We start from the raw sequence: 27,956 nt of genomic DNA on the forward strand, positions 1-27,956 counted from the left end.
TAGCAGGGACCCTCTGTTGTTTTACTGGAAGTGAGTGACGTGGCAGTGATGCTGTGAATGATTAATTTAGAAAGAGAGAGAAGAAGAAAAAAAGATGTGGGCTCACACCATATGTGAAGCATTTATTATTCTGTGTTAAATGGGGAAATGCCAGTCTGTTCATATAGCCCGTAACCAGCTTGCAGCTATACAGCAATTAAAGACCCAGCAGTGTTATTGACTGCAGGCCTGTGTGCTGTTAAGCTGCCATTAACATCAAAAAGGACTAATGGCTTATGTCTAAATACTGACCTTGAATTGAAAACACAGCATCAAAGACTTTTTACTCTTTACAAAACTCTGGCTTTAAATGCAAAATATTGAGCCAATTAATAATTCACTTTTTTATGTGGAGCCTTTTGCTCTTATGTATAGCCTTACTAAATTATAGGCATACTTGATATTTCAGAGGCTTTTTTTGGAGGGAGCTACTTGCAGTGACTACAGCACCGGCCTGGTATGACAGCTAGAACAGCCTGCCACAGACTGGACAAGAAGCCGTTATCGGCTACGCGGGAGGACATGGGAAGAACATTTTGGCTGCAGCTAGATTAAAATAATTCGCTAAGGGTTTGTATACGGAATTTAAGCCCTGACCCTTTTTTTTTTGTCGTCAGGAGCGAGCGCCGTTACGTCGGAAGAGTAGCACGAGCCGGTATTGCAGCGAGTTTATTAGCCAGAAATCCCACTATTATTCAGCTCGAAAATTGATAATAATAACGCGAGAGTTTGCAAGTTGCCTCAAGACTGTAGTCGCAACTGTCAAAGGTGGAGTGGATACGCGCATGACCCAACACACATTACTGTAATACTGTACACGGCCGCCGAGATAATATCCGTATAAAAAAACGAATAATCCCGAGGTAAGGAGCGAGGAGTGAACCAAACCCGACCGAGATTTGGCGCTTCTGCTGATTCGTTTTCGTTCGTTTTCTTTTACTCTAACCAACAGACTCACAGCCGTCGAAATTACTGCACTAAACATATTTTGTGCCTCCCTTTAGCTCCAGCCAGCGCAAGGATTTTTTTTTACTCCTCCTTCGTAATAAAGTCGCCATTTTGCTTCACTGCCTATATAAACCATCCCGTATTCTAATATTTTTTCTCAAGGAGTCGAGGGCTCTGTCTTTCCTGGCTATTTCTATTAATTTGGAGAGTTTAACGAGAAGACAAGGGTTGGAGAAGTGCCTCGTGGTATACATATTAATGCACGAAAGGAGAACGAGAGGGGGGGGCAAGGCAATTGGAAGCTGGAAATAAGGTGAAAGTATCCTGGATTTCTTTTCATGTTCAGACGAATTTATAATTTCTCATCTCCTGCACTGCTCTTTTTTACCGTCCACCTGGTCGTCGTCTGCAGACTGGGGGGGACAGGACGACGGTGACGACTGTCCGCTTCCTTTCAGGCCCCCCAAGCTCAACCTGACCGCTCCTTGACGCACAGCAGGTGTGATTGCCATGTAACTTAACGTTGGTGAAAAAAAACGCCTACTTTGGTGCCTGTCTCCTGCCCCTGACCTCCTCCTACCTCACGTGGATGACCCGGGGCCACCCGGGCTCTGGTGCTGGGTGACTGCTCGACAGTTAAGGTAGGTGTGGCCGGGGAGGAGGAAGAAAGTAGAGCACTATTTTAGTTAACCACATAAATAGGCAACTCAGACCTTGTTGTAGTTGTCAAACAGCGTGGCAGTGTGCCACGTGCGGTGTTAAAATACTTATTTCTAGGTTGGTCTCTCAGCAGATTGTGAGAGGAGATGTGAGTGGGTGTCACGGGGTTTTGTTGTGTCTAGCTAAGTGTATGGTAATAAAGTTTCTGTAGCAGGTTTGTGTTTACATGTAGATTTAATCGTTTATGAAAACCCCAGCTGCAATGTATTTATTCATTCATTTATTTATTTAATAGGAGGATGCTGTTGAAACACTGTGGCAAATCTAAAAGGGGGTTATCCTACATAATTATTACAGGGTTGCACAGTAAGACTCACCGTCAATCAGCCATATCTTTCTCACCACCTCTGTTTATTTTAAGTAGTTATGAGCTGATCTGTAGTCCATCTCTTCATGCTCTGATACATCATACCGGAAAAGGAAGATGCCTAGTGTTAATGTGTGAAAGATTTCATCAAGTTGCACCCTGCAGCAAGTTCCCCATGCATTTTATAGTCAAAATCATCAAAACTTTACAACTACTGTGAACGCTTTATCTCTGTGGTATTCACGCAGTGAATTGCACAGCATGTAAACGGACACCGAGTGGCCCCCATTGAGTGACCCTTTGTGTGCTTTGTAATTCATTAGGAGAGTGACATGAATGTGTGCTAAGAGAAACCATGTTGGATTGTAATCAGTACCGCTCACCATAATTAGCAATTGTCAGCCTCTATTCAGAAGGCTGTTCCTTCCTGATGGGGAATGATGTTTAAGCACAGAGAGTCTGAACTTGACATGTACAATATAAGCATCGGGATTGATAGATGTAATGTATCTCACTTGACCTGAACTACAGATCGCTGGTTTTCATAGTAAAGAAAGCTTGCACAGCTGCTCAGGAGAGTAGCTTTGTATCCCCACCATCTCTTTGACTCACCTTTTGTCTAATGGGCAAAGCATGAAGTTAGTGTGCGAGCGAGAGTATTGATTTTGAAATGAAAACATAGAAGGTCACACCCTCATTACCACACGTGTGCCTGCGCTCAGATAACCTTCAGGCCAATAGCACTGATGGCCAACATAAAGAAGCTGCATTATTGAACAAGGAGACAGCATCATCACACGCTATTGATGCAGCAGACTTTGCTAGTAATGTTTTGACAAACAATGGATTCGGATTAATGAGCAGCAGAAGCATTTCCGATATTACCTTTAGCTATGTCTCCTGTGTGTTTGTACCCCCTCGTTTGTACATTGCAGGCATGGAGAGCCCAAGTGGGCCCAAGCTTGGGAAGCTGTCCTCATCAGGGCTGTCGAGGGGCCGAACGCCCAAGCATGGACATCCCCAGGAGCAAGTTAGAACCATGTCAAGCCCTGAAAACCACAGCAAACATAGTGAGTGACGAGCCGCTACATTTTGTTGAATGAATACAGTGTGTGAGTTCAGGTTTTGTTGGTATGACTCAAGTTTGCTCCTGGACTGATTCTAGGATGAAGTTCATGAAGCGATACAGTGTGAAGAGTAGGTACTGGGTGCATACAGCATGACATACTAACACATATATGACAACTGAATTTTTCGTTTTTGCATATTTGTTTCTTAGATCCAGCAGGTTTGCATTGGCTAAAGTTTTGTAATTCCAGCTAGTGCACTTTAGTGTGCTTTCTTAAGGATTTGATTAGCATACCATGCATGCAGGGGTCTCTGTAGCTGCTTTTTTTTTTTTTTTGAATGGATTATATTTTATTAGAAATCAATGGTTTCAGGTTCAGTGTAATTCTACCCCTCTCACCACAGTAGAGCCTGGAAACTCCAGCAATTTTCCTGAGACTGCTTTACAGTGAGAAAAGCAAACAAACAAGAATTGCCAAGCACTGACACAAGTGAAACCCCAGGCCATCTGGATGGAAATGGAAGATTTTGGAAAGAGAGGGCCAGACTGGGGAATTATTTTTCAATCCAATAACCAGTAGATCATCATGACTTTGTTAATAGCGTTGGGCAGGCTTGGAAAAATGGGGCTGTTCTAATATGACCCAGTTGTTTTGGTTGCTACAAAATAGCCTCTCATTCCCAGACACACAGAGCACAAACACTAGACTAGGTGCTTCGGTTTATTTTCTTTTCATGTTATTATTCAGCCCTGTAGGCCAGAGTTTCATACCGTTGTGCATGCATGTGTTTCTGTGTATGTTTGCTTGTTGTGGTTATTAATGCAAAGCTTGTGTTGCAAGAAATGAGAGTTCGGCGACACATGGTACAAAAAAAAGTGTGGAATCCCTTTACTAAAATCTTTCTTGTATGATCTTTCATGTATTTATGACTGTCTGCAAGATCTTCCCATAGTTAGAAATAAAACACTCTCCTCAACTTCTCATTGTGTAGGGTCTGGCAGCTGATTGGCTGTTTTTGCTGTTGAAGTACATTTGTTTTTTGAATGAAATGGTTTTCTCTGCAGCCTCTTAAAGCTTTGTGTTTTATGGGCATTTTTTTACACTTTATTACTCAGTAAATAAGAGGAGTTTATAAATCAATCAGCAGAAAGTTTGTGCTGGGCTCTGCTCTGATCGATGTGAGGCTAAAGACAAGAGATTAGAGACACACTTTTGGCTTAGCTTCACTAATGAATAACTCTGATGACTGCGCGTTTTACTGTGTGCGCGCGTCTTAAAGTAATACTATAACAGGTGATGGATTGGTCCTGGTTTTTATGGGGCTTTTTCAGGTTACTTAAGATTCTGCTATTTCTGTGTGTCTATTTCATTTTCTCTTTTTACACTTGATCTGTTCGGACTTGCAATTATGTTGAGCTTCTAAGTGATACCAGTAGTATTTAGATCATGTTTGATACTGCAAGTCTGTGCTATTGTCTGTTTTAAGAATAGCTTCTGGCACAAAAGATAAGAATCTATGTTCCACTATGTCTAAGGAAGCTTAGCTGGTAACATTGCCAGCTGGTTGAGATTTATCTTCTCTAAGAACCACAAGGAGAGAGACAGATCTTCTCCTGGAGCACATGTAGATTGTACTGACCAATAAGAAGATGAATATAGACATAACATACAACACGGGAAATGTATAAGAAATTCTACATTTCCATTTTAGGAATATAGTTAAATTTTGTACAGTAACCGGTTTGGAATATGATTCATAAACCAGTAAGATATTCATTGACTGACTGACTGTGCCAAATTGTGTTTCAAACACCAAGCAATCTTTTACAATTTTCAGTCTCCTTAACTTATTATTTAGAAATTTTATGGATGTTATGATAAGGAGAAATGCTACAGTGGTGATATAATGAACCTGGCACTGGCTTGTCTATCCCAGGGGGGATATGAACCTCAGTTTGGGGAAACAAAGGCATCAATATCTAAGGCTCCCTATGAAGGTTTTTCAGTCCATGCTCATTGCACACAGTGTGCTCTTCTGATAACCTCATTATCTGCCCTCATCCCACTGGTTACTTCTTCATTTTTCATTTTATGTCCATGGAGAGTTTGGACTGTTATGTTGCGTTATCAGTTCTCATGTTGGCCCATAAATCTCCAGCTGGAAACTTTGCATGATGTAATAGCGGAGAAATCCCGTCTGGCTGTTGTACTGGTGGTTTCCTGAAATCACTATGTGCCTTCATATGTGACAACAAAACCTGGGTTTGTGTGCTTTCCTAGAGTGTTGTGGTTGAGCTGTCACCTTGCCACACCAGAGAAGTCACAGGAAAGAATGTGGTCCTTGAGGGTGATTTGCGCTCTGTTTCTCTCTTTTGTTCTTCAAGATGTTTCCTATTAATGCCTTGTTTGATTCTAAAGCTAAGTCATTTTTCTATTTAGATAGAACTAATGCTGTTTTGCCAAGTGCTGTAGGCCCTGAAAATAGTTACCTTTCAGCAAACATTAACCCAAGTCTAAATAAGTAAAACTTGGATGTGTGAAAGGCCGCCCCCTTCTTTACCCTCTCTGACCCCAGAACACACTATCCAGTCGGCATGTTCTGTGTAAGAGGAGATGAGCGCTCCAGATTTGTTGTTGTATGGTAACATAAGTGGGTTAGGAGGGGAGCTGAGAGCGTGATAAGTTTTATGCTTGTGGCTGTGTGTGAATGATAATGTGCTATTTGGTGCCATTTGTTTGTGTTTATGTTTATGCATCTGTTCGTGCCTGTGTTTGCCCTAGCATGTGTGTTCTCATGCTACACTTTTCTACTCTGGCTGTGGGGACCTTCTTTTCAGGTCCACAGTTGCTCTCTATTGACCTGGTATATCTGTGTCAGTATCCGTCCATCAGTCTCTTGCTTTTCCTCTAAATGTGCTGCTTTTTCAAGCTTTCTCTCACTTACTTGTTGTCCAGACGTGACTGTCATTGCTCACTGTTCTGTCCTTCCTCAGCCTCGTCAACTATTTCTTGTTTACCTATTAGCAGTGACTTAACCTCACTATTCCTGCCACTTCCCATTCCTTCTTCAGCCTGTTCCCAACCGTTACCCTCACTTCTGGTCTTCACTCTAATCACATTTCATATTTGTTACATTTTCTAGGGACTTCCTCTTAATGGCTCGAGTCTATCAAATCAGTAAAATAACAAAATATCAAATCAATAAAAAGCTATAGATTGAGACTGTTTGTTTTTGGGTAGAAATTTAATTCTGGTGCTTTTCTCAGCCTGATGTTACACCTCATTTTGAGGAGAGTCCTTTGTCATCTTTGTCACACCTTCACTTGGCAGACTTGTGGATGGTTGATGAGAACGAGTACAGGGAAATGGGAGAGGAGAGAGATTGAGTTGGTGAGTCACTGTCCATAAGGAGGGTATTGCAAACAGTTTGTAGCAGGCATTGTCTCTCGGCACACATATAAAGTGCTGGATGCCCTGTTGCATAAGCTTATTTTATTGTTATGTTGTTGTTTTTTCAAGTGTGTCTGTATATGCTGTGCATCAATTGTAAACTCCCCAGTGATTGGTCAGTTCTCTATTATCCCTCAGGTTTTATCTAAAACTGTTGCGATTTGATGTCACTAAACATGGCATTGGCTGTGGGCCAAATAAGTATCAAGTAATTCATTGAGTTTCCAATAATATGAAGCATGCTGTTGATGTGGAAGGCTGTAAAATCAATACAGGTCTGAAGAAGCTGTTGAGGTACAATGAGTCACCAGATTATGTAGCAGAAATCTCAAGCCTGAGCTCTATTCTTGGCTGCTTTACGTGTGGTTTAGTGGTGGAAGTAAACTGATATTCTACCACATGTCTGTGTAGTGATCCCTGGCCTCTCAAACAAAGTGATTCCCCATACAGTAAGTCTGCGGGCAATAAAAATTGGCATTCATTAGGACACTGAAGAATCTCCCAGTGTAACTGTTTTCACTAAGACTGAGTGACTAGTGCAAGTATAGAAATAAATGTAATTATTTTATATATCCATTTTCTTACACTTGCACAATTCGGGGTCATAGTTGGAGCCTATTCCAGCTGTCCACCCAGACAGGTCACCAGTCTATTACAGAGAGGCAGATTTCCATTTAAGCTCACATTCGCACCAATGGACAATTTAGAATCACCAGTTAACCAAACGTGTTTGGGTGGTGGGAGGAAACCGTAGTGCTCTGAGAGAACCCTTGCAAGCAAAGGGAGACGATGAAAATGTCACACAGAAAGACCTCCAGTCAACCAGTGGTGTCAAACCAGGAGCTTTTTGCTTTGAGGCAACAATGTTAACCACTGGACCAACAACTCTCCCTGAATAATGCAAGTGATAGCAAATGCCACAGTGTATGCCAGCACTCAGAATGGTTTAATATTAGGAAATAGGTGAAACAAATAGGAAGGTGGTGCCACTAGACAAAAATCCAAAAGTAACCTTTCAGTATATAATAAATCGAGTTGTCTAAGAGGAGTTTTTACTCCTGCAACTGCTTTCAGCTCTGTTCTGCCCCATGATAGGGAAACTTTGGCCAATCTGATCTTTTCTGGAAAAGAACAGTCAAATAGTGTGGCGTAGTATGAAGAAAAGGTTTGGGTATAAAGCACCCCACTGTGCAGTGGGCTAAGGAGAGGGCATTCTTAGAGGAAAGCTGGATTTGATTTCTTTGTAAAGCCATAAGTCAACATTGGCATTATTTTAATACATACCAACACATACATATCAAACTGGCAGGGTGGAATGGGGCTCAGAAGAGAGAAGGAAAAGCTGTGGAAGGCGGGACATCTACTTTCAAATTCTGGTCCTTTCCTAGATTGCTGCCAACAGGAACTCTAATTTATTTTGCAAATAAACCAGTGGAGCTCCACCAGATTCTTTTATTTGTGGTTGTGTCCACTTTTCAGTTAAGGCAACCCAGAGCAAAGGTATGTTTTCTTGCAATGCTCTATAAATTATACAGATTTATAAACATTGCTACTGATGAATTGCTGTTTCTTTTCCATTAAAAAAATAATGAATTTTGACAGATTAGTTAAATGTTTGTGTCTTTCAACAAGTGGATGTATGTAAAAGATTAAGCTCAGATGGTTACACAAAGCAAGAGATAGAAAGGAGGGAGGGGAGAAAAAGACAGAGAGAGAGCGAGAGAGAGATAGAGAGAGGAAAGACTAAGACGGAAAGTGAGAGCCAGACTCACTGAGACTCTGGGGTTTTTTTTCAGTTAGCTGTATCAGGGTAGTAAGACTTGTCTGGTGTTGCTCCACCTCACTCCTTACTCACTGTCTGGAATCAGGCCTGACTGTGAGGGAATATAGGAACGTCTTCAAAAGGAGGTGTGTATATAAATGGAACAACTGTTGTGTGTGTGTGTGTGTGTGTGTGTGTGTGTATGTGTGAGAGAGAGAGAGAGAGAGAGAGAGAGAGAGACAGAAAGAAGGAGGGAGGAAATGAGAGAACATAATGTAAAATAGCATATAAATATGTGCGTGTGCTTGTATAAAAGTGGTGAACTGTTGCTAAATCAAATGTGTGAAGGAAGGAAACAGTAAGCAAGAAGTTAAAGCACAATAGACAAAAATTTATAGCAGAAACAGAGATGTTAGTAAGGTCCTGTGGTTGCATTCACTATAAAAGCTGCACAGCTTGCACATGCTGTACAGTCATCTGCTAGTGCGTTTGCTCTGCAATGAGTCCAGGTGTATTCGTTTATACATCTAGCGTCTGTTGAGATTGAGGAAGTACTGTGTCTTGTCTTTTTTTTCATGAAGTAGCATGAGTGGTGAGTGATGTTGTTTGTGTGTTGTCTTTCTAAACGACAGTATGTCTAAAACCAACTGTGAAGGCACAGACAAAGGCTCCTGTGTGACTGTTTGTCAAGGAAAACAAATGACTGTTCTGTGTGTGTATGTGTGTGTGTGTGTGTGTGTACATTTGTGGGTAATGTGTGAACCCTTGCACTCAGGGAGAGCAGTTGCAGGCGTAGCTAGGAGAACTCAGAGGTTATTTGAGATCATTAGACAGCTGCCAACACTCCTGGTTCTCTTCTCTTCTCTTCTCTTCTCTTCTCTTCTCTTCTCTTCTCTTCTCTTCTCTTCTCTTCTCTTCTCTTCTCTTCTCTTCTCTCAGTGTTAACCATTCTCTTCGCTTCTGTGAGTGTTAACCAGTCTGCTGCAACAGTTGCAGACAGCTGGGAGCGAGTCACACTCTGACATTAGTTGAACAGCTGTTTTATCCCTATGGTCTGCGCCTGAGAACTGGGGTTTAGATTTGCCACAATAGACCTGCTTTGTTTCCTACCAAGACAATGGTTGTGATTGCCTGAATGTTTGAGCACAAGTGTGCTAGCCATAGTCATACAAACAAAGTAAAATGTATAAAAACATTTTTTGTGTGCACAGTTCACCCCAGAAAATCATGTTGTTGTTGTTTTTTTTTAAAAAAAACTTTTTGCTCTAACTTTTGCCAGCATGTGCACTGCTGTGGCTTTGCAGTGTGATTTTTGCCTGTTTGCACTGTAGCCTGCTGCATGTGGGCCTAATTGTTCTGCTTGCTGTAAAGAGGCCTCTGATAATGGTAACTAAGACAAGTGGATCTTATTCCCATAGCAACAAGAACATATCTTTCCCAAGAGCAGAATTCATTAATTATGCCTTTCTTTTACAAGACCTTTATTTTCTAAGACAGGAATTAGAATGCATGCTCAATTTCCTCCTCAGCATAAGAGCTGCACCGCCGACTGCATCACCTCTCCAGCTGCTACCCAGACAGCTAATAGAGAAATGCTCTGTCGCCTGGAGAATATTAATACACTCATATCCATGCAACCACATCTCGCTCACACTCGGTAGTAATGGTTTTGTGTACTTGTTTGCGTGTCAGTGTGCCCTGACGTGTGTGTTTACACCTTGTGTCATCAACTATTCCAAAACACAGTCAGTATTGCTTTGCTACTTCTTATTACATTTTATTCAGTCTTGCTTTATTTTCAATCTACCTTATTATTGTGAATATGAAGTAAAATGTTACATATAATCTGCCTACATATGTTTGTATCTGTGTTTCCCAACTGAGAGAGTAAAAAGAAGACAAATGAGGGAAAAGGGAGAGAGCTGATACTGTGTAATAAAACACGAAGGGAAATGAACAGGGGAGGCCATAGTAGGTTAGTCCTCGTGTGCTTCTTATACACATTAACATCCCTGGTATAGAGAGTTGTTTTTGAGGGGGTCAAAGGGTGGCTTTTGCTAACACAAGCTGTTTTTTTTTTTTTTTTTTTTTTTAAGAGAAATGATGGCATTAAGTCAATTCATTTATCTGATGAAAAATTATCCAACCATTTTGTAATCCTGGTAGGCACACAGTGTGCTCTGATCCAGTTTGGGACCTTCTGCAAATGGGCAGCACCAGGCATGTGCATGCTGCCTTGGCTTGTCAATTTGCAGGAGAAGAAAATAGTTAGCAGAAAAAAATGTTATGGTGATGTGAAAGAGATCTTAAAAAAAAAAAGTGCATTCCACTTCACAACAAAATACCATCTTCTCTACTGTAAATAGATTTTATGTCACTGAAGCATCTCTTGAAGCGTCTTTGTTTCCTGTTTATTTCTACTGTTGCTGTTGGGTCTTGTCAGATTAATGCAGAGTAAGTTGAGAGAACATGTAAAGCCATATCATTTTGTAGAGCAAAGTACAGCTACCTGGAGCACTATGATTCAGTGTTATGCTCAATCAGTTATCCACCTCTGCAATTCTCTTCCCTTCCTCAAAATCTTGTGCTCTCCTCTTCTTCCTTTGTCAACCCCCCTCCCCTTTTTCCACATGCATACACTCATCTTCAGCTCTTTCCGCCTTCCCTCTCTCCTTCTTCAAGGAGCAGTGTATAGAGGGAATAGAGTGCAGGGCTGATAGCGTGGAGGTCTAATTGCACCCGAGAAGAGAGCAGTGATGAGCCAGTGGAACCGTAGAGAGACATTGGAAAGGGTGTGAGCAAAGAAAGGGAAGAAAAGTGAGAAAAGTAGACATGGGGTGAGAAAGAAGTAAAGCAGCAGCATGAGAGATGGAGGGAATGAGCAATAGAGAGCACATAGAGAGCTGAGGCAGTCGGTCTGCAGTCTGCTGTGTCAGAGGTCCATGCAGGCACTAGCGATTTATAGCTGATCTGTTTGGCTCTACATAAGGCCTTTGCCCAGGCTGCCTCATTTTTCCCTCACTTACACACACAATCGTGGACATCCATTCTGTGTCCCTCCACAGAAGAGGCTAACATTTGAACAATGGTCACAGTTAAACCTAAACACTGTATAACTTTGCATTTGTTTGTTTTTCTTCAGAAGTGTTAGTGTTCATACTTATTTTGCAGTTTTGGTGAATCCAAATCTATTCTTCTAAATCTCTTTGTGATATCTCAAGAGCATATCTAGACATGGCAAGTCAAATATAACTAGGCTTGTTAGGTCAATAACAAAGAAGGTCCAAATGAAACTTCAGGAATTTTTTATTTTATGGATATGAAGTGCTGGCAGTAGATTGTTTTTAGCTCTGATGTGGCTTTCTTTCTCGCTTTGCCAGGTCCAGTGTGTGATGAGCCAGCAGAGGGGAAGCGGAAAGGTCGTCCTAAAGCAGAAATGCAGGAACTGAGAAGCATCCCTGTGAGTATTTCTCTTTGAAATGAGTGGGTACTTGAAGTGGGCTTCATTTTTCTTGCACAGTAGGCAGCTCCCCATGAATATTCACAATATACAGTGCTATATAGCAATAAATCTGGCGTGGATTCAACTCTCTCTTCCTCACCCCTGATCAGGCCCATATGATAGTACAATGGAAGGAAGAGTTTAAGCGGCGCTCCAGGGTAAAATGTCCATGTTCAGGCTGCTGGTTAGAGTTTCCCAGCATCTATGGCGTCAAGTACCACTATCAGCGCTGCCCAGGGGTGAGTCACTAGCCTCTGCTCTTTCCTGCCACAAGGCTGTTTATACCTTTATGCTTCAGAGTAGACTTGTAGCACTGGACCACTTTATAGGAGAAACCCATCCGATAGGGCACCGTTTAATAATTCCAGAGAATATATAATGGCCTTATTACAAACCTGAGCAATTATTAAGGCTTTTTCAAAAACCTAAGATAAGTCAGCTGGAGGGGGGGGGTTATTTTCTTTTTTGTAAAAGCTACCCACTGTCATTAGATTTTGGATAGGGAGAGAACTCACTTTGAATCTCCTCTTCGTATGTCTGCATCCAGGCCACCGTAGCTGAAAAGCTGAGTCATGGCTGTCCCTACTGTGAGGCCGTGTTTGCCACAAAGGTGCGTCTGCAGAAACACAAACTGTGGAATCACCCAGAGAGAGTCAGCATGGAAACCAAGGACGAGCAACCTAAGCTTCAAAAGACTTTTGTGAAGTCCAGCGCTAAGAAAAGGTGACTGAGATATAGCTCAAATTCCTAACCAGATTGAGTCACTTAAAGATAACTGCCTAAAACTGTCCTGTCTCATTCTGTGAATTCAGGCCCATGGAGATCAGTCCCCCCTCTCCTGTGTTCTTCAAAGTGAAAAAGACCCATGAAGTGTCCACACCCTCTCAGAATGGGGAGCTGGCCTACCAGAAAAATGAGAGGAAACAGCACAGCCACAGCCAGCCTTCACAACAAATTCACCAGACCCTGCCAGTCCAGCCTCACTCCCAGCAATCTCATTCCCAAAGCACGTCATCTGATGCAGGGGGAAGTGAAAGCGAGGGGGGCAGCCTTCCCCCTTCTTTTCCTGACGAAGACCCAGAGCGAATGAAGCACAGTAAGATTTCAACATGCCATTTGAAATGTTCTCAATTATATGCTTCTAGTATATTTGTATAACCATTATGCACTGTTTTTCCTCCTGCACTAGGACGAAAGCAGAAAACACCTAAGAAATTCACTGGAGAACAGCCCTCAATATCTGGAACTTTTGGATTGAAAGGTAGATACCTTTTATTAAAAGGAAAACATGGGTTTTTTTTAGTGAAAACTTGAGCATGACAAAGAATTTTGTGATGTAATTTCACATGCCACTGTAGGGCTGTTTGATATAACGATATATATCGGATGACGATATAAAAACATCTATTGTTTTTACGCTATCGTTTGTTTCGTGGTGTTGCAAAATAAACTGTTTACGGCAATATTTTTTCATCGTTTTGATGGTCACTGTAGTGGCTATATTAATTTCTTAAAGTTCTCTCTTTCTCTTATATTTAATATAACCACACTACGGATGGACAAGTGCCTGTTTTTATGCGTTGTCGTTAGCAACAGCGACGGTAAAACCACCGCGTGTCCGCTTGTTTATTTTCCACATAAACCTTTCACAATAAAGCTCAAGATCCTGTTGAGACTTTTCAAAATAAACTGAATCACGTGAAAGAGCAGATTATTTACAAAAAAGAGCCGCCAGGTGCTAAAAAATAAATCTTAGATTCAAACGTTAGAACAGGCTTTTCCCCGCAGCACGCCGTGTAATAAATACTCACAAAGAAAACGGCGGCCGCTACAACTTATGTCTAAAAATGTATAGTTTCATGCATCGATTAAAATACTCGACTCGACCAGGTACATGACGCGCAGCTGGAAACACTTCACGCAAGTCCAGCTGCCCGAGATTCACAGAATTTACAGAAAATGTTACATTTCTGTGATTTATATCGTTATCGGGACGATAGATGTCTTATATCGGGATATGAGATTCTGGTCATATTGCACAGCCCTATGCCACTGATATAATAAAAATATGAGACAGAATAGTTTTTTTTTTTTTTTTTTGTATGCTGGTTGATTTACAACAGACCTTAGGAGCCCTTTGCTAATTTACTTAAATATTGAGTTCCAGAGTGGACAAATGTGCCACTGCTGGGAGGAGGGACATTATTAATTATGTAAGTGACTGAGATTGCTCCCTGCTGCCACTGATCAATGGTGCTGTTTTTTTACACAGTGCTAATGTAGCAACTGTAGAGATGTCTCATATCTGGCTAAATTAATCAGTGACTCACACATCAAGCACACATTACATACGCATATTTTTTTCAGCCTTTCTTCGTCTCATTCACATATATGCTGAAAATGCTCAGTGACTCATATAGCATACAGAGGGCTGTAAACTACTTACTATCACTTGTCAGACAATTCATCTGCAGCTCACAGGCGCTGTCTTTTGCTGTCTTTTAGTCTGCTTGTCATTGATTTGGTATAGCTCAAAACAACTTCCATTTTCAGCCTCCTTTTTTCAATTTATAGTCAGTATCAACTTTCTGTTTTTAGTATCGTGTTCTTGTTTGGTTTGCCCTACATCTGTCCCACTCGCATTTCTCACTTTATCTTCTATACTTTCAGTTTGAATTTTAATCACTAGCATGACTGTCTGTGTATATGTGTGTGTCTGCGTGTGCACATGTGTGTTGTAGGTATGACTAAGGTAGAGGAGAAGCTGAAGGCAGGCCGTGTGAAGAGACCAGAGGGGAGTGGGTTCATTGAGGAGGCTCAGAGAAGACCTTCGTCAGTTCAGCCCTCCAGAAAAGACTCGGCCACAACAAGCTCTGGTGAACACCAAGATCACATTTTTTAAATTAATCATCCATCTGTCTAGCCATCCACACATCCATCCATCCAGCTATACATTTTCGTATCTACCTGTCCAATTCAGGGTTTTGGGGGGCTGTCATAAGGCTAACACAGAAACTAACACATTCATGCTCACTTCACACCTACAGCCAACCAAGTTTATTAACTAAAAACTAAAATTAAGTATGAAAAAAATTAGTTGACTAAAATAACAATAAAATGTATAAAAAAAATCTTTAAAAAATAGTGAACTTGAAAAACTAATTAAAATAAAAATACAGCGAAAGTAACCTTAGTTTTAGGATCTGTTAGTTTGGTATAAATGTTATTATAGCTTCCTTGATTGGGCATTGATGGACATGCTTGAACATTTAAACTAACTAAAAGAAAACCAAAACTATACATTTTCAAACAGTAAATGCTAAACTGAAATGAGAAATCCCTTCTGGAAAATAACTGAAACTAGAATTGGAACTAGAAAATACACTGATCACTCTGCCACCAACTTAGAATTACCAGTTAACCAATTAACATGCATGCCTTTGGACTACTTGAGGAAGCCAGAGTAATTGGAGAAACCCCACGCAGGCAGAAGAACATACATAGTTATTAATCAGTTAAATATAATTATTACTTTTATAAGTTGCATCATGTTTTCTTCAAAGAGCATTTCTTAAATCTTAATGAGATATGCATGCATATGACAAAAACGACAAAATATTTATCTTCAAACTATCAAAACCCCATGGATATTCATTTCAGTCATATGAAACTGAGAAAGCAGCAATCTTTCACTTTTGGGAAGCTAAAAACGTAAGTGCTTACTGATCATCTAGATTGCTGACACATAAGGACATCATACCAGTGTAATTTCATTGGCTAAATAACAAAGCAGTACTGTGTTCTGAATGTTACTCAGGAGCTGTTCCTGACACTCAGTGGCAGCGAGCAATCTCAGAGAGAGGTGAAGTGGTGTGTCCCACTTGCTCCATCGTTACCAGGAAAACAATCCATGGCCTCAAGAAACACATGGAGATTTGTCAAAAGGTCAGTAGTCGATGCATCTGTTCATCAGAGTGGGAGCGGGGTGGCTGCGCTGTCAAAACAGCTGTTAGAGCAAACTGTGAAACCAGTAAAATTGTTTTGCTGGTAGTAGCATTCAAAGACAAACTGGAGCTGTAAAGCTCAGCTTGAAGAAGCCTTGCATTGTGGTTATTGTGCACTGAATACGTTAAAACTGGGGAGCCTGGGAACCTTTTCTAGTAAAGATAATGAAAATAAGGCTATCGGATCGCCCATGAGCCTGTTGCTGATTCACCACTGTTCTTTCCTTAGACCAGTTGTGATAGATACTGACTGCTGCAGTCCAGAAACACCCCATAGGACCTGCAGTTTTTGAAGATGTTCATAGTCATCATAATCTGGTCCTTCTCAGGCTCATTTAAATCCTTACACTTAACACATCAACTTTGAGGAAAAAATGTTCACTTGCCCCCCTAATATATCTCACCCACTAACAGGTGCCATGATAAAGAGATAATCGGTTTTATTTGCTTCATCTGCCAGTGGTCATAATGTTATGTATGATCATAAAAGGGGAAGGGAAGGGCCCTGTAAGCTACTGAAAATATAGTGTGTAATGCACTCAGTTGTGGTTATTAGCAGTAATAAATGAAAATGGGCTAAAGCGTGGGGGGAAAAAAAGGGTTATTTCAGTTGTATTATATCAAGCTTGTCTAGTGGATGAATGAGGTTGAGTGTTGCAGTAGCCTCAGCCCTCAAAGACAGTGTTCCTGGAGCCTGTTTTAATGGCTCCTTAGCCCAGTGGCCTGTGTGACTCTATTAAAGTGACAGTCTGCTGTTAAGCAATGACAGAATCATCACATTACCACTGGGTCACTCACCATCAAGACACCTCTGTCTCCAAATCAATACTGAGGCGAGGAGAGAAGCTACAACAAAGAACACTATGTGATAAATTGGGGTGGGGGTTTAAGGTTCCTAATGTGTCCCTTGCCCTTTACTTTGACCAGAACATGCACTAGTAACAAACTTTATTAGGTTACAGATTAAATGTTGCTATACTGATGGATTCAATAAAGAGCAAAGCCAGCAGGAGTGGGTTATTTTCCTCTCATAGAAAAATGTTATCTGAGCTTCTTCTTTGGCCTTCAACCCCTGCAGCTCCAGGATGCCCTGAAGTGCCAGCAGTGCCGCAAGCAGTTCAGGTCCAAGGCCGGCCTCAACTACCACACCATGGCCGAGCACAACAGCAAGGTAATTGGCTGACGTTGTACTTTGTAAACCGGTTTCAAAGACTTTAAACTTAAAAATGACACCCTGTGACTGATTTTGCTCCTTTTTCTATGACTCATTATGAGTCCAGATGGTTTGGGTGATCAGATCATCACTGAACATGGTAATTAGTTTCAAACAACACCAAAGAACTGAAAAGTGAATGCTAATAGTTTGGTTTGTCATGACAGTATGCATGGACATCCTACATTTATTTCTGCTAGTATCGGTTTACACAGCAGATGTCCATCTATTTATATGCATCAACGTATAGAGTAAAAAAATATACTCTATCCTATAATTTTATCTGTTACAAAAGTATTGTCAGATGCTATGATGATCTCTCAAAATTTGATCTTGTGGTCTCTAAAAAATCGTGATTGTAAAGTTGAACTGGCGATTGGTATTCCTGTCAGTGAAGGGCTCACATTTTTTTCTGCAGCTGTCTTAACTCTGACAGCAGAGAGCTTCATTAAGATATTATCATGACACTCCTGCATTAGAGCAGTGGTGCCACTATGAAGTTTGCTGAATAATTTAAAGCTACCCGTTTCAAAAAGTATTATAAAAGATTAATGAATCTACACTCAGCAAACCTTGTGGCATGTGTGTTTGTGTTTTTGTGTGAATGCGTATGGTTATAGTATATGAAATACATGGTAATCTATGTGTATGTGTTTAACAGGCTTTGGCTGTGTAATGTTTGCTAGATTAAGGGCTCTGATAGATGACCGTGCCATCTGTGTCAGCCAAGTTAAACTGTTTGATGCTGCCATTTGTCTTCAGAGGGGACCTGTTGTGTCCTGACCTTATTGGCGGGATTCCAGTCCAGCAGAGCAAAAGGCATTAGTGCATTGTGTGTGTGTGTGTGTGTGTGTGTGTGTGTGTGTGTGTGTGTGTGTGTGTGTGTGTGTGTGTGTGTGTGTGTGTGTGTTAAGAATAAAATGCTTAAAGGTTGCACAAGGTAGTCTTCCTACACATCTAAACTTCTGCTGTTTCTGTTCTTCTGATTAGATAATTACAACTTTTGTGACAGAATGAAAGCTGTTATTGTGTTAATCTCTGTTTGTGTGTTGGTGTGCTCTAGATTTGAAGTAGTTCCTTATTAAAGAAGGCTTTTTTAGCTTGTGGGTTTGACTGGTGTCACACTCTTTTTTTACTTGTCTTTCCAATGAATTTTAAATTTCAGGAAATTGAAAGATCAGGAGGAGATAACACATTTCTTAAAATCACAGTCTTTAGAAGTATGACATGTCCTCTTTCTGTTTAGATACAAACGTTTCCTTTGTGCTACAGTAAGACAAGTACTTTTCTACAGTATCAATCATGTTATTTATTAATGTTACAATGTTATACATTGTAGCGGTTTTAGAGTCATGTTTTTAAGGAAGTAGGCCCTACTACAACTGTGCTTTTGGATACACTGTATATTAAGGCATTTATTCATTCAAAAGTATCAAAAAGACCAGTGTTTGGTGCCTTTGAATTGCAAAGCAGTTTTTTTTCATCACTCATGTGTTCCACTGACAAATCTGCAGAACTTTTGTTCATGCAAATATGTTGAACTAATGTATTTTCCAGTATTTGTGAATCACTTGGTACTTTAACATAGAATAGAAAAATGAGCATATAATAAAAAAAAGCTTTTGCTTTTGCTCATACATTTTATTAGAGGTGTTAAGTTTACATATGTTAATTTGTCCAGAATTTCTTATTAATATTCCTATATTAAACCGATTTGCACTTCAGTCTCATGTAAGCTGTGTTACTGTGTTTGGTTTCTGTATGACTTGGAGACTTCACTGACCATTGCTCTGATATTGTAAGTCTTCTCATGTGGCTTTACCCAAATGCAGTGTGGGAAAGGCAGCAGGCTGACAGAAGGACAGGGGTCACCCACTGAGATTGACCTTGGCGTTGCTACTGTGATAGTGCTGCCTCATTCTCTTACGCTTGCTCTTTTGCTCCTTCCCTGATAGAAGCATTAAGAATACAAGCTGATGTCGTTTCATTGTTGCTGGCCCTGTCATTGTATATCAAAGGCTTGCTGGTGCCTGTCCTGCTACCCTCAGGCTTTTGCAGTAGCTTTTTTGAAGTACTCAAGTGGTATCTCCCTCCTACCTTTACAGAAAGCTACTGTAGTGTTGTGTGTCAGTCATCTCTGTGTGTTAACACATGAGAAAGCACATTAAATGTGTTCCGCTGGGATCCCTCAGTTAGTCTACTCTCTCTCCAGTCCCCTGCATTTCTTTTCCATCTCTGGCAGCCCTACCATCTGTTGTTCTGGTCTTGGCTGGTGTTTGGCACCAACCAACATGCGAGCGAAAACACGAGTTTGACAGTTGTCATAAACATGCCTTGAGTAACAGCCTCACCAGGAAACCATTTAATGATCCTGGCATCTTGTGAACATTAGAGATAGAAAACACATTTTGATTGCTTTTTTTTTTTTTTTTAGTCATGAGGAAGTGGGGTGTGTGGTGGTGTAATAGTGTATTTGTTCCCCCTCAGCCCTCAGGGAGTGAAGGCCAGAAGGGCAACGAGCATGAGGAGAGGGAAAGGCTGCGCCGAGTGCTCAAACAAATGGGACGAATCAAGTGTCCCAGTGAGGTATGCACTTCTTCTTTTTCCCTGGTCTTTTCCTCTTTTACTGTCTCTCATTCTATACTACTCTTGCTTTCCTGTGTCTTTCATTTCCATTTGTCTCAACCTTTATGTCTTTTATGTCACATTTCTGTCCCTCGTCATCTGCCAGTTTTGATTTCATTTCTCTCTTGTCCTCAGGATCTTCTTTTGTGCCTTTCTCCTTTTACATCTCTCTCTCTCTCGCTCTCTTTCTCTCTCTCTTGTTATCTTTCGCTCTCTCTTCCTTCCCTCTTCCCTCTCTTTTTCCTTTATGCCTTGTTCTTGACATGTTGCCCAAAATCACATCAACACCCTGCTTCGCATTACTCACACTAGAGTGCAAAAGGCAGAGAGAGTAAGAATAGAAAGAGCTGTAAAGAATAAACTCTACAGTGACATGTCTTCACACTGAAAAATGAGCATCTTTCTCCTGTTTTCTCTGTCTTTTTAACATTAACCACAAAGTATTGACCAAATGCAGCGTTCCATTAAAACTACACTTTGTTCCACTTACCCAGTCTCTTGCTTAATGTTTGTTTTCATTCTGTCTCATTTTTGTCATTGGCGTCACTCAATCACACAAACATTTTGTGTACAAACACACACACACACACACGTACACAAATACAGGGCTGTTCAGCCCACTTTTCCAGTCTGATGGGCTACCAGTATCACCAGCAGCGTTGTGGAAGAGAGTGTTCTGACGATGCGAAGCCTGTGTTTCTGTGCCAGCACTGTGGAAAAAGCTACCGCTCCAAGGCTGGCAGAGACTACCATGTACGCACCGAACACTCCCCGGCCATCACCACCACAATGACAGCCGCAGCCACCACCAACCTCATGGATAGTATCACTGACACCAACAACAACACTGGCAAGGAGAGGGTGAGATCATCATAGACGAGGGTTGTAGTAGCAGTTATAAGAGATGAACCTTTTTTTCTTTTCATTTTATGCTGATTACAAACACATTTTACTGAATTTTAATGAGTACCTAAAGTTTTCCTATATTTTCACTCAAAGGTCTTACTGTTCCTTCAGGTGATCTCTGAAGAATCTCCAACAGGAGGTAAGAAGGAGCAAAGCCAAACTGAAAGGAAACGGTGGCAAGAGAAAGCCCCATCCAGCCATCCTAAGGAGAAGGACAGAGGCGCTAGAGAGAAGGACAGGGAAAAGGAAAGGGAGCAGGAACAAGATCAACAAAAAGCAGCACAGATTGAGAGACAGGGGGAGGACTTTGAAAGGACCCCCAGTGGCAGGGTGAGACGGCGGTCAGCTCAGGTGGCGGTGTTCCACCTGCAAGAAATAGCTGAGGATGAGCTGGCTAAAGACTGGGGCACAAAACGCCGCATCAAGGATGACCTGGTTCCTGACAGCAAGAGGGTGAGGAATAAAATTTGGATGCATTAAGTGCGCATGGTGACCACAGTAAATACAGTACATTAGCAGTCCAGGTCAAAGGCCATGCAAAGGCTCCACACAAACTCCATCAGCAGATTTAAAAAATCATTTATGTTACATCCACTTTTTTACACTGTAGAATTATATTAATAACTTGAATACTGATAGATTAAAAAAAGTTGTCTTCTGCATAGTTAAACTACACCCGCCCTGGCCTCCCCAACTTCAGCCCAGAGCTTCTAGAGGCTTGGAAAAACCAAGTCAAGGAGAAGGGCTTCATCTGCTGCACAAACGAAGTAAGAATATACAAGTACACCATGTACAAAAAATAACCTACAATATCTGAGCAAAACAAAAGGGATTTGCCTTAACGTTGAGTGTAACATAAATACGAAGTCAGTGTGTTTAATCCTTGTTTGTTTCTGCTTTGTCCTAGAACTGTGAAGCTGTCTATTCCAGCGTGTCAGGACTAAAGGCCCATCTCGCCAACTGCAGCAAGGTACAAATCCACACTGCTGCAAAACTCAGTGTCTGAGAATATTACTGGATATACAGTAATATTCCAACAAACCAATACAGACATCCCAAAAATACACTCAAACTGAAAAAATTAATCTTAAGCAAAAGGAAGTGGAATCTGATGGTACAGTTCAAATAAAATTAAGACAAATAAAGATACAAAATGAAGAGAAAGCAGGAAGTATTAGAATCACAGCATGATCTTGTATAACTTGTAAAACAGGATCTATTTTGCTCATTTCCAACTCATCTCAACGATTTTTCACTCTCTACTAGAGTACCTTTGTATTATTAACAATTTACTATGATACGTGGGGGGGATATACTGGGCTTTTGTGCTGTCTCTCAGTTCATCCGCTGTATACTACAAGCCTTTTTAGATTGACTGTGCCCTGGAAAGAAAATGTTGGGAGGGGCTGCTGCGCTCATATTAAGGATATCCCTTCTCACTGACATCATACAGGGTGAAGCATAGTAAATATTTTCCGAACATTCTGAAACCTGAGTTTTTGGTTGATAGGCATTCATTGCACGTAAGTTCACCTCTGCGTTTGAAACTATGGCCCTGATCACTATCAGAATCCACCAAGACTTTGTTTTTGAGCTGTATTTTCTCAAAATATGTTTTTAAGCTTATTTAAATAAAAACTTAACTTGGAATATGTTTTTAACACCCTCCTGCTGTAAAAGGCTGACAGGGTATGGTTTTTGATGGGTTCTTAACTTTCACCTTCTGCAGCAACCTTAAACTGGTTATCTAAGCAAATATCTTATCAGTCATGAGGCAGAAAATTGGCATATGAACAGGTGGACATGGTAAAGATGGTTTGTTAAATTTCAAAAAAGAACATTTCTGTCCACATGGCAGTCAAGAATGGGCAAATAAGGCTATGGTAAAGTTAGAATTTGGCATAAATAACATAGAAACATGCATCTATCTATTCTCTTTTGTGTCAACAATTCAGGGTGTTCAGGTAGTCTAATGATGTGAGGGATAATTTCTTTGCGCATTTTAGTACCAATTGAGTGTCATAAATGCCAAAGACTGAGTATTGTTGCTGACCATCTCGATCACTTTATGACCATCCCTTTGTGTACCCATCATCTAATGACTACAGCTGGCGTGGTAATGGACCAAGTAACAAAGGTCATACCATCTCATACTGGTTTGTTGAACCAAACAGTGACTTTAGTGTACTCGGGTGTCTTCCACAACTACCAGATCCAACAGAGAACCTTTGGAATGTGGTGGAACAGGAGATACACCAGATGATGCCGTTACCCACAAATCAGGAACAAACATTTGATGATATCATGTTAACACAGACCAAAATCTCAGGGGAAAGTTTAAGTGTGTCCAACCAGGTACTAGCAACATTTCTGGTGTGTGTGTTTGTTACAGGGTGGTGGCGAAATGGGGAAGTACACCTGTCTGATCTGTCAGAAGGAGTTCAGCTCGGAGAGTGGCGTCAAATACCATATTAGCAAGACACACTCACAGGTGGGTCACTGTCAGTATAAACCTAGAGGTTGCCATTAACATGACCCACTTAGTAAATTTCATTTCTGGTAATACGTCATAAAATAATAAACAGCATTGGTTAATCTTAGATCCAGTTTATTTTATCAGACTGTTGTTGCCAATATGACCGAAAAGAGCACTAAGAGGCTGGTCACTGGGACTCACTGGGAATTGTTGTGGAAAAGTGTATGAAGAAGAATGTGCAGACCACATTTGGCAATAGTAGTCAACCAGTCTATAATAATTTGGTTGAGTGAACTGTAGGACAGATCGTATCTTCCTGCTTTTATGATGCTGTTATTAACACAAACGATTCATGGGCAGGTTACCAACATGGTAACAGTAATGAACCCATTTCTACTGTTTTACTAGTTACATATTGTATTTTTGTTTGTTTTTGAGAAACATTCAAATGTCTCCGATTGGTTGAATAAAGTTTTTTGTTTTTATCTAAAAGGCAAAGCAAATCCAGAAGTGTGTCTACGGCTCCAAAAAGTTTCTGCAGTTTTATGCAAGTCTATGGGAAAATAGCCTCAGAGACCAGCTGCTAGTTTCAGGTCATCTTGAATTGAACATTAAGTCCATTATGGTTATACTTTTAACAGCCAGATAGGAGGACTTTCTAACGACATGTCAATCATGTCATATCCGGTTTTAAAACACCAAGACAGTGAAGCCACACACTTTAGGCTTCATAATGAGACTTTCTAAACTAACGAGTGACATCATGGTGGCTACATCCATCTGTTATACTGTCTGTGGGTAAAACCAGCTAGGTTGCACATTAACCTTGTCATAATACTCTTGCACTCAACAAGTCTATACATATCTTCCTTAAACTAATCTTTTCTCTTTACCAACAACAACTTTAGTTACAAGATAACACATACAGTTTTTTTTTTCCTTATATCTTTGTTTTTCGGTTTTAACATCCCCATCTTGTCCCCAGTTAACATTAACCTTTGGTGTTCAGACATGGTGGTTTATACAGTTATTTAGAAAGAAAAATGTATACACATGCAGTTGTATTCTGCTTGTTTGGCTTCTTTGGATCTTGACTGGTTTACTGTTTTTTTGTTTGTTTGTTTTTTTGTCTTAGAACTGGTTCCGTGCAGCTGCCAGTCAAGTTGTGTCCAGTAGCAAAACTAAAGTCCCAGAGAACAATGGGATAAAGGCCGAAGTGAGGAACGGAGCCACGACTGGTAAAAAGAGGGGCCGTAAACCAAAAGAGCGCCCCCCTGTGAATGTACCTCTCGAAACAAAAACTGAGGCACTTACCACCCAAAACTCAACCCCTGCCGCGACTCTGTTCTCTGACACAGCACAGCCCCCAATTCTGTTCCCTGACCCAACGGACAGTGATAATTCAGGCCAAAACAGACAGCCAATTCCCTCCGCCACCAGAAGAAACAAACCCAAGAGGCTGTTACTGTCCGACTAGCTCTGCTTTTGTTGACCTAGGAGCCCAAGAGGATTCTTTCTTTAAATATCTGCCAGGAAGCTTAAAGACATTTCTAGCGCTACAAGAACTTGGCACTGAGAAGAAAGCCAAAAATCAACCAATATGAAGTAAAACCCAGTCTTCAAATCTTGGTTTTGAACCCCCCGAGATAATGTGTATACTGTTGTACTCAGAACAGTAGTGTTTTATTTCCCCATTCCACTTTTGTCTCCCATTTAAGGCACATTTTTCAATTTCTGTACTCACAGCAGGGGTGTCAGTAGTAATCAAAGTCCTGACCTAAACATAGATTTTTTTTTTTTAAACAGAGTTAGTATTCTAAATACCAATGGAGAGTCATTTTCTCTGCAAGATTTGTGTTGTGTTTGAGAGGTTTTAAAAAGGATATTCTATTAGCATGGTGAAGTCATTTAATAATAGCTAGTGTTTTCACATTTTTTCACAGATATACTGTACTGTGTACATGAACAATATCTATATCTATATCTATATACTCAAAGCAATGATGCCATCCGTCATTTCCAAGCCTGAAACATCCAATTGGATCATAAGCGGTCAGAATTTTTTGCAGTGTGTGCTTTAGTGCAATGTTGTTTTAATATAGTTTTTTTTCTAGTTTGACTTTTATTGTTTCTTGCTTTTCATGTTTTACATAAGCAAATGTCATATAAGCTAAAATGTTTGTAAGTTGTTCATGTTTCACAATATTTTTTACAGTTGTTTCTTCCAAGGATTTTTTTTCACATGACTGTGAACAGTATCTGCTTTGACAACCATAATTAAGTGTGAAAAGATTATTTCCAGACTGGTTTTACACGGAAGTTGAGAAGCAGAATACCCAGAAAAGTGACTGATATTTTCATCTGTAAGGCATACTGCAACTTAGTTGCGATTAGAAATAGAAAGACACGTTTAATTGAATTTTTAAAAAAAACCAACCAGGAAAAAAATGTTGAAACACTCTAAAATCGGTCTAGCAAAGCTAAATGTTTGACAGGAGGAAGAATTCTGTGTGAAGCTTGTTGCACCATTGCAGCACAATCAAATGATGAGGCCACGTTTTGGCTACTGCTTTAGCTTGAATCAAAGCTGAGGAGGGAATTTTAAAAATATACTATCTTTTATAGAGAGGTCCAGGATAATAATCTTTTATTAAACAGAAAAACTGCTAATTAAGATTCACATATAATAATGTAAAGAATGAATTCTTGAACGCTCAAAGTTATTGCCTTGCACTTTAACCTTTAACCCTTCCTGCTCCCCTCTTGTAGTTTTGCACTCCAGAACTATTCACCCTAACCTAGTGGCTGTCTGGTGCAGGAGTGGGATTTTTGTTTATTTTTTTTTAAACTCTGGTGGTAAACTAGAGAAAGAGACTAAGTTTGTCATGAGCAACATGACTGACACTTTCTATATTGTATCTGAAATCCAACGCAATGGTATAATTATGATTCACCTCACAAAGCCATAACTGGTCTTATTGAAGTTTAGGGCTGCTTAGCCACTTAATGTTAGATTAGCTTAAAATATATAAATATATAAACAAAATATTAAATGACTTTTCAAAATCTAAAAGATTAGAGAATATTTTCACTTTAACATGTTGAAAGTAGATACTTGAATCCACAGTTGTATTAACAATTTGAGCAAATTAAAACTCCATGAATATTTGATTTATATTTGAAGTTTATGTCCATGAAAATAACGACTTGCTTGCTTAAAAAAATACAGATCATAAATCTATTTTATATTCTATGGTGTGTGTTACTTAGATAGCAATCTGATAGCTTTGGATAAAATTATGTGAGGATATTCTGGTGAGATAATAAGGGTGCTTTACTTGCCACTCTACCTTAAGGGCCTGATACAACTCACTCAAGTCCATATTATCCTTACTGGCAAGTCCTCTGAATTTTGCACCATAATGTCAATGTCATTAAAATCAAGCACTGATGTCAGCAGAACATTTTCAAGAAACATTGAATTTGAAATGTGTGTTTTTCCAGGTGGTGTCATTCCTACGCTGTGACTTTTTATAACGTAACGCAAAGATTCAATCTGAATTCCTCCATTGCTAATCAACTGATGGAGTTAATTCAGGTGGGGATGATTATGCACGTGTCTCTGTCATGGGGATGGACCTTTATCTTCTACCTGGGTTCAGATGACAGAGAGGATAAGATGAACAAGCACTGAGTGGTCCTCGGACCTTTTCAATATGAGTTGTCCAGACTTTGTGTGTGTGCGCGTGTGTGTGTGTGTATTAAACAGTTAGCACCTTTTTTTGTAATGACTGGATGTCAGAAATAGTAACACTTTTGAGTGTTATGCTGTGGCACAGAATCAGTTCATCAGCTGCTTGTTACTCGTTTCATTAATGACGTCACATTGACTGTGTTTACCTGACGAGCTTTGGTGTTGCAATATGATAGTTTAGCACTGCTTTTAACAGTGGGTATTTTATATTTTATCACACCCTTTACTATCTGTCTTCCTATGATGTGGAAAACACATATCTATCCCGCAGTGTGAGCTAACTGCAACATGTTTAGAGAGTACAGCAATACACCATATTTAGCTGATTTTGTTGGCTTGCTGATATTTTGATATCGATGTGTCTTCTCGAAATTGTATGGCTTTTTTTCCCACTCCCCTCCTTTTATTAATTTGCTTTAAAAAAAAAAAAAGCTTTTTACATATGATGAAATCTACACAAAAAAGGTTGAGAAACTTTGTAGACCACAAACAACATTGTAGGCCTGTGTGTTGGCATACACTGTTATTTTATCCATTTTGACGATGCACATAAATTGAGCTTTTTCAGTACATGATGGCAAACAGATTGAGAGAGTCCTTTTATTATTATCTATTCAGTATGGGACAACAAGGCATATGTATGTGTGTTTGTTTCTGTATTTAGTGCACTTACTATACCATGAAATAGGCTTGAAATAGGAGTGTTGTTGGAGCTTTCTAGTTACCTGGACTGTGTGTGGTGTGACTTTTGTACCTGGGGAAACAGCAGGCTCAAGTGTCTTCCCTTTGTCAGCAATGTTATTTCCAAAACCAAGATTATTCCTTAGAAATTCCCCTAGACAGCTGAAGAAGTTTACACTTTTTATTTGGTGGTTTGTTTTGTATGCTACCTAGTTCAAAAGCAGGAAATGGCATCCAGCTCTGTTGTTGGGGTCATTGTGATGAGTTTTAAGAGATGATGTTGTAGCTCATAACTGTTTATGGTATATAGGTAACAAATTAAATGAGACTAATGATGTATTAAAGATTTCCATATCTGAAATTAAGCTGTATAGTACCTAACATTGGAGGATTCAACACCTCCTTTGAGTCTGAACTGTTACAATTTTTTCTCCCAAACTTGTTGTATTACCTGTGCATTAGTATCCCTTAACTAATTAATAAAAGTTTGTTGACTAAA

The 27,956-nt window shown here is 40.1% G+C and overlaps 1 protein-coding gene across 11 annotated transcripts; it reads left to right on the forward strand.

Moving 5' to 3' along the window:
* The first annotated feature begins 615 nt into the window (after window positions 1-615).
* Window positions 616-27,956, forward strand: znf512b (zinc finger protein 512B). Of its 11 annotated transcripts, none has more exons than XM_040008294.1 (18): window positions 616-1,300; window positions 1,400-1,628; window positions 2,950-3,084; window positions 11,677-11,756; window positions 11,909-12,037; window positions 12,346-12,521; window positions 12,611-12,894; window positions 12,988-13,059; window positions 14,540-14,674; window positions 15,616-15,743; window positions 16,881-16,973; window positions 19,503-19,601; window positions 20,247-20,501; window positions 20,640-20,999; window positions 21,212-21,313; window positions 21,454-21,516; window positions 22,939-23,037; window positions 24,158-27,956. In XM_040008294.1, exons 3-18 carry the CDS (start codon window positions 2,952-2,954, stop codon window positions 24,497-24,499), a joined length of 2,550 nt encoding a protein of 849 aa, XP_039864228.1. In that variant the 5' UTR covers window positions 616-1,300; window positions 1,400-1,628; window positions 2,950-2,951; the 3' UTR covers window positions 24,500-27,956. The 11 variants fall into 11 exon arrangements, with proteins under 11 accessions (XP_039864228.1, XP_039864229.1, XP_039864230.1 ...); XM_040008295.1 differs by having other exon boundaries at window positions 1,446-1,628; XM_040008296.1 differs by having other exon boundaries at window positions 616-1,628; window positions 20,658-20,999.

Source organism: Simochromis diagramma, unplaced genomic scaffold (assembly GCF_900408965.1).
Source record: "Simochromis diagramma unplaced genomic scaffold, fSimDia1.1 OVJJ01000545.1, whole genome shotgun sequence".
NCBI lineage: Eukaryota > Metazoa > Chordata > Actinopteri > Cichliformes > Cichlidae > Simochromis > Simochromis diagramma.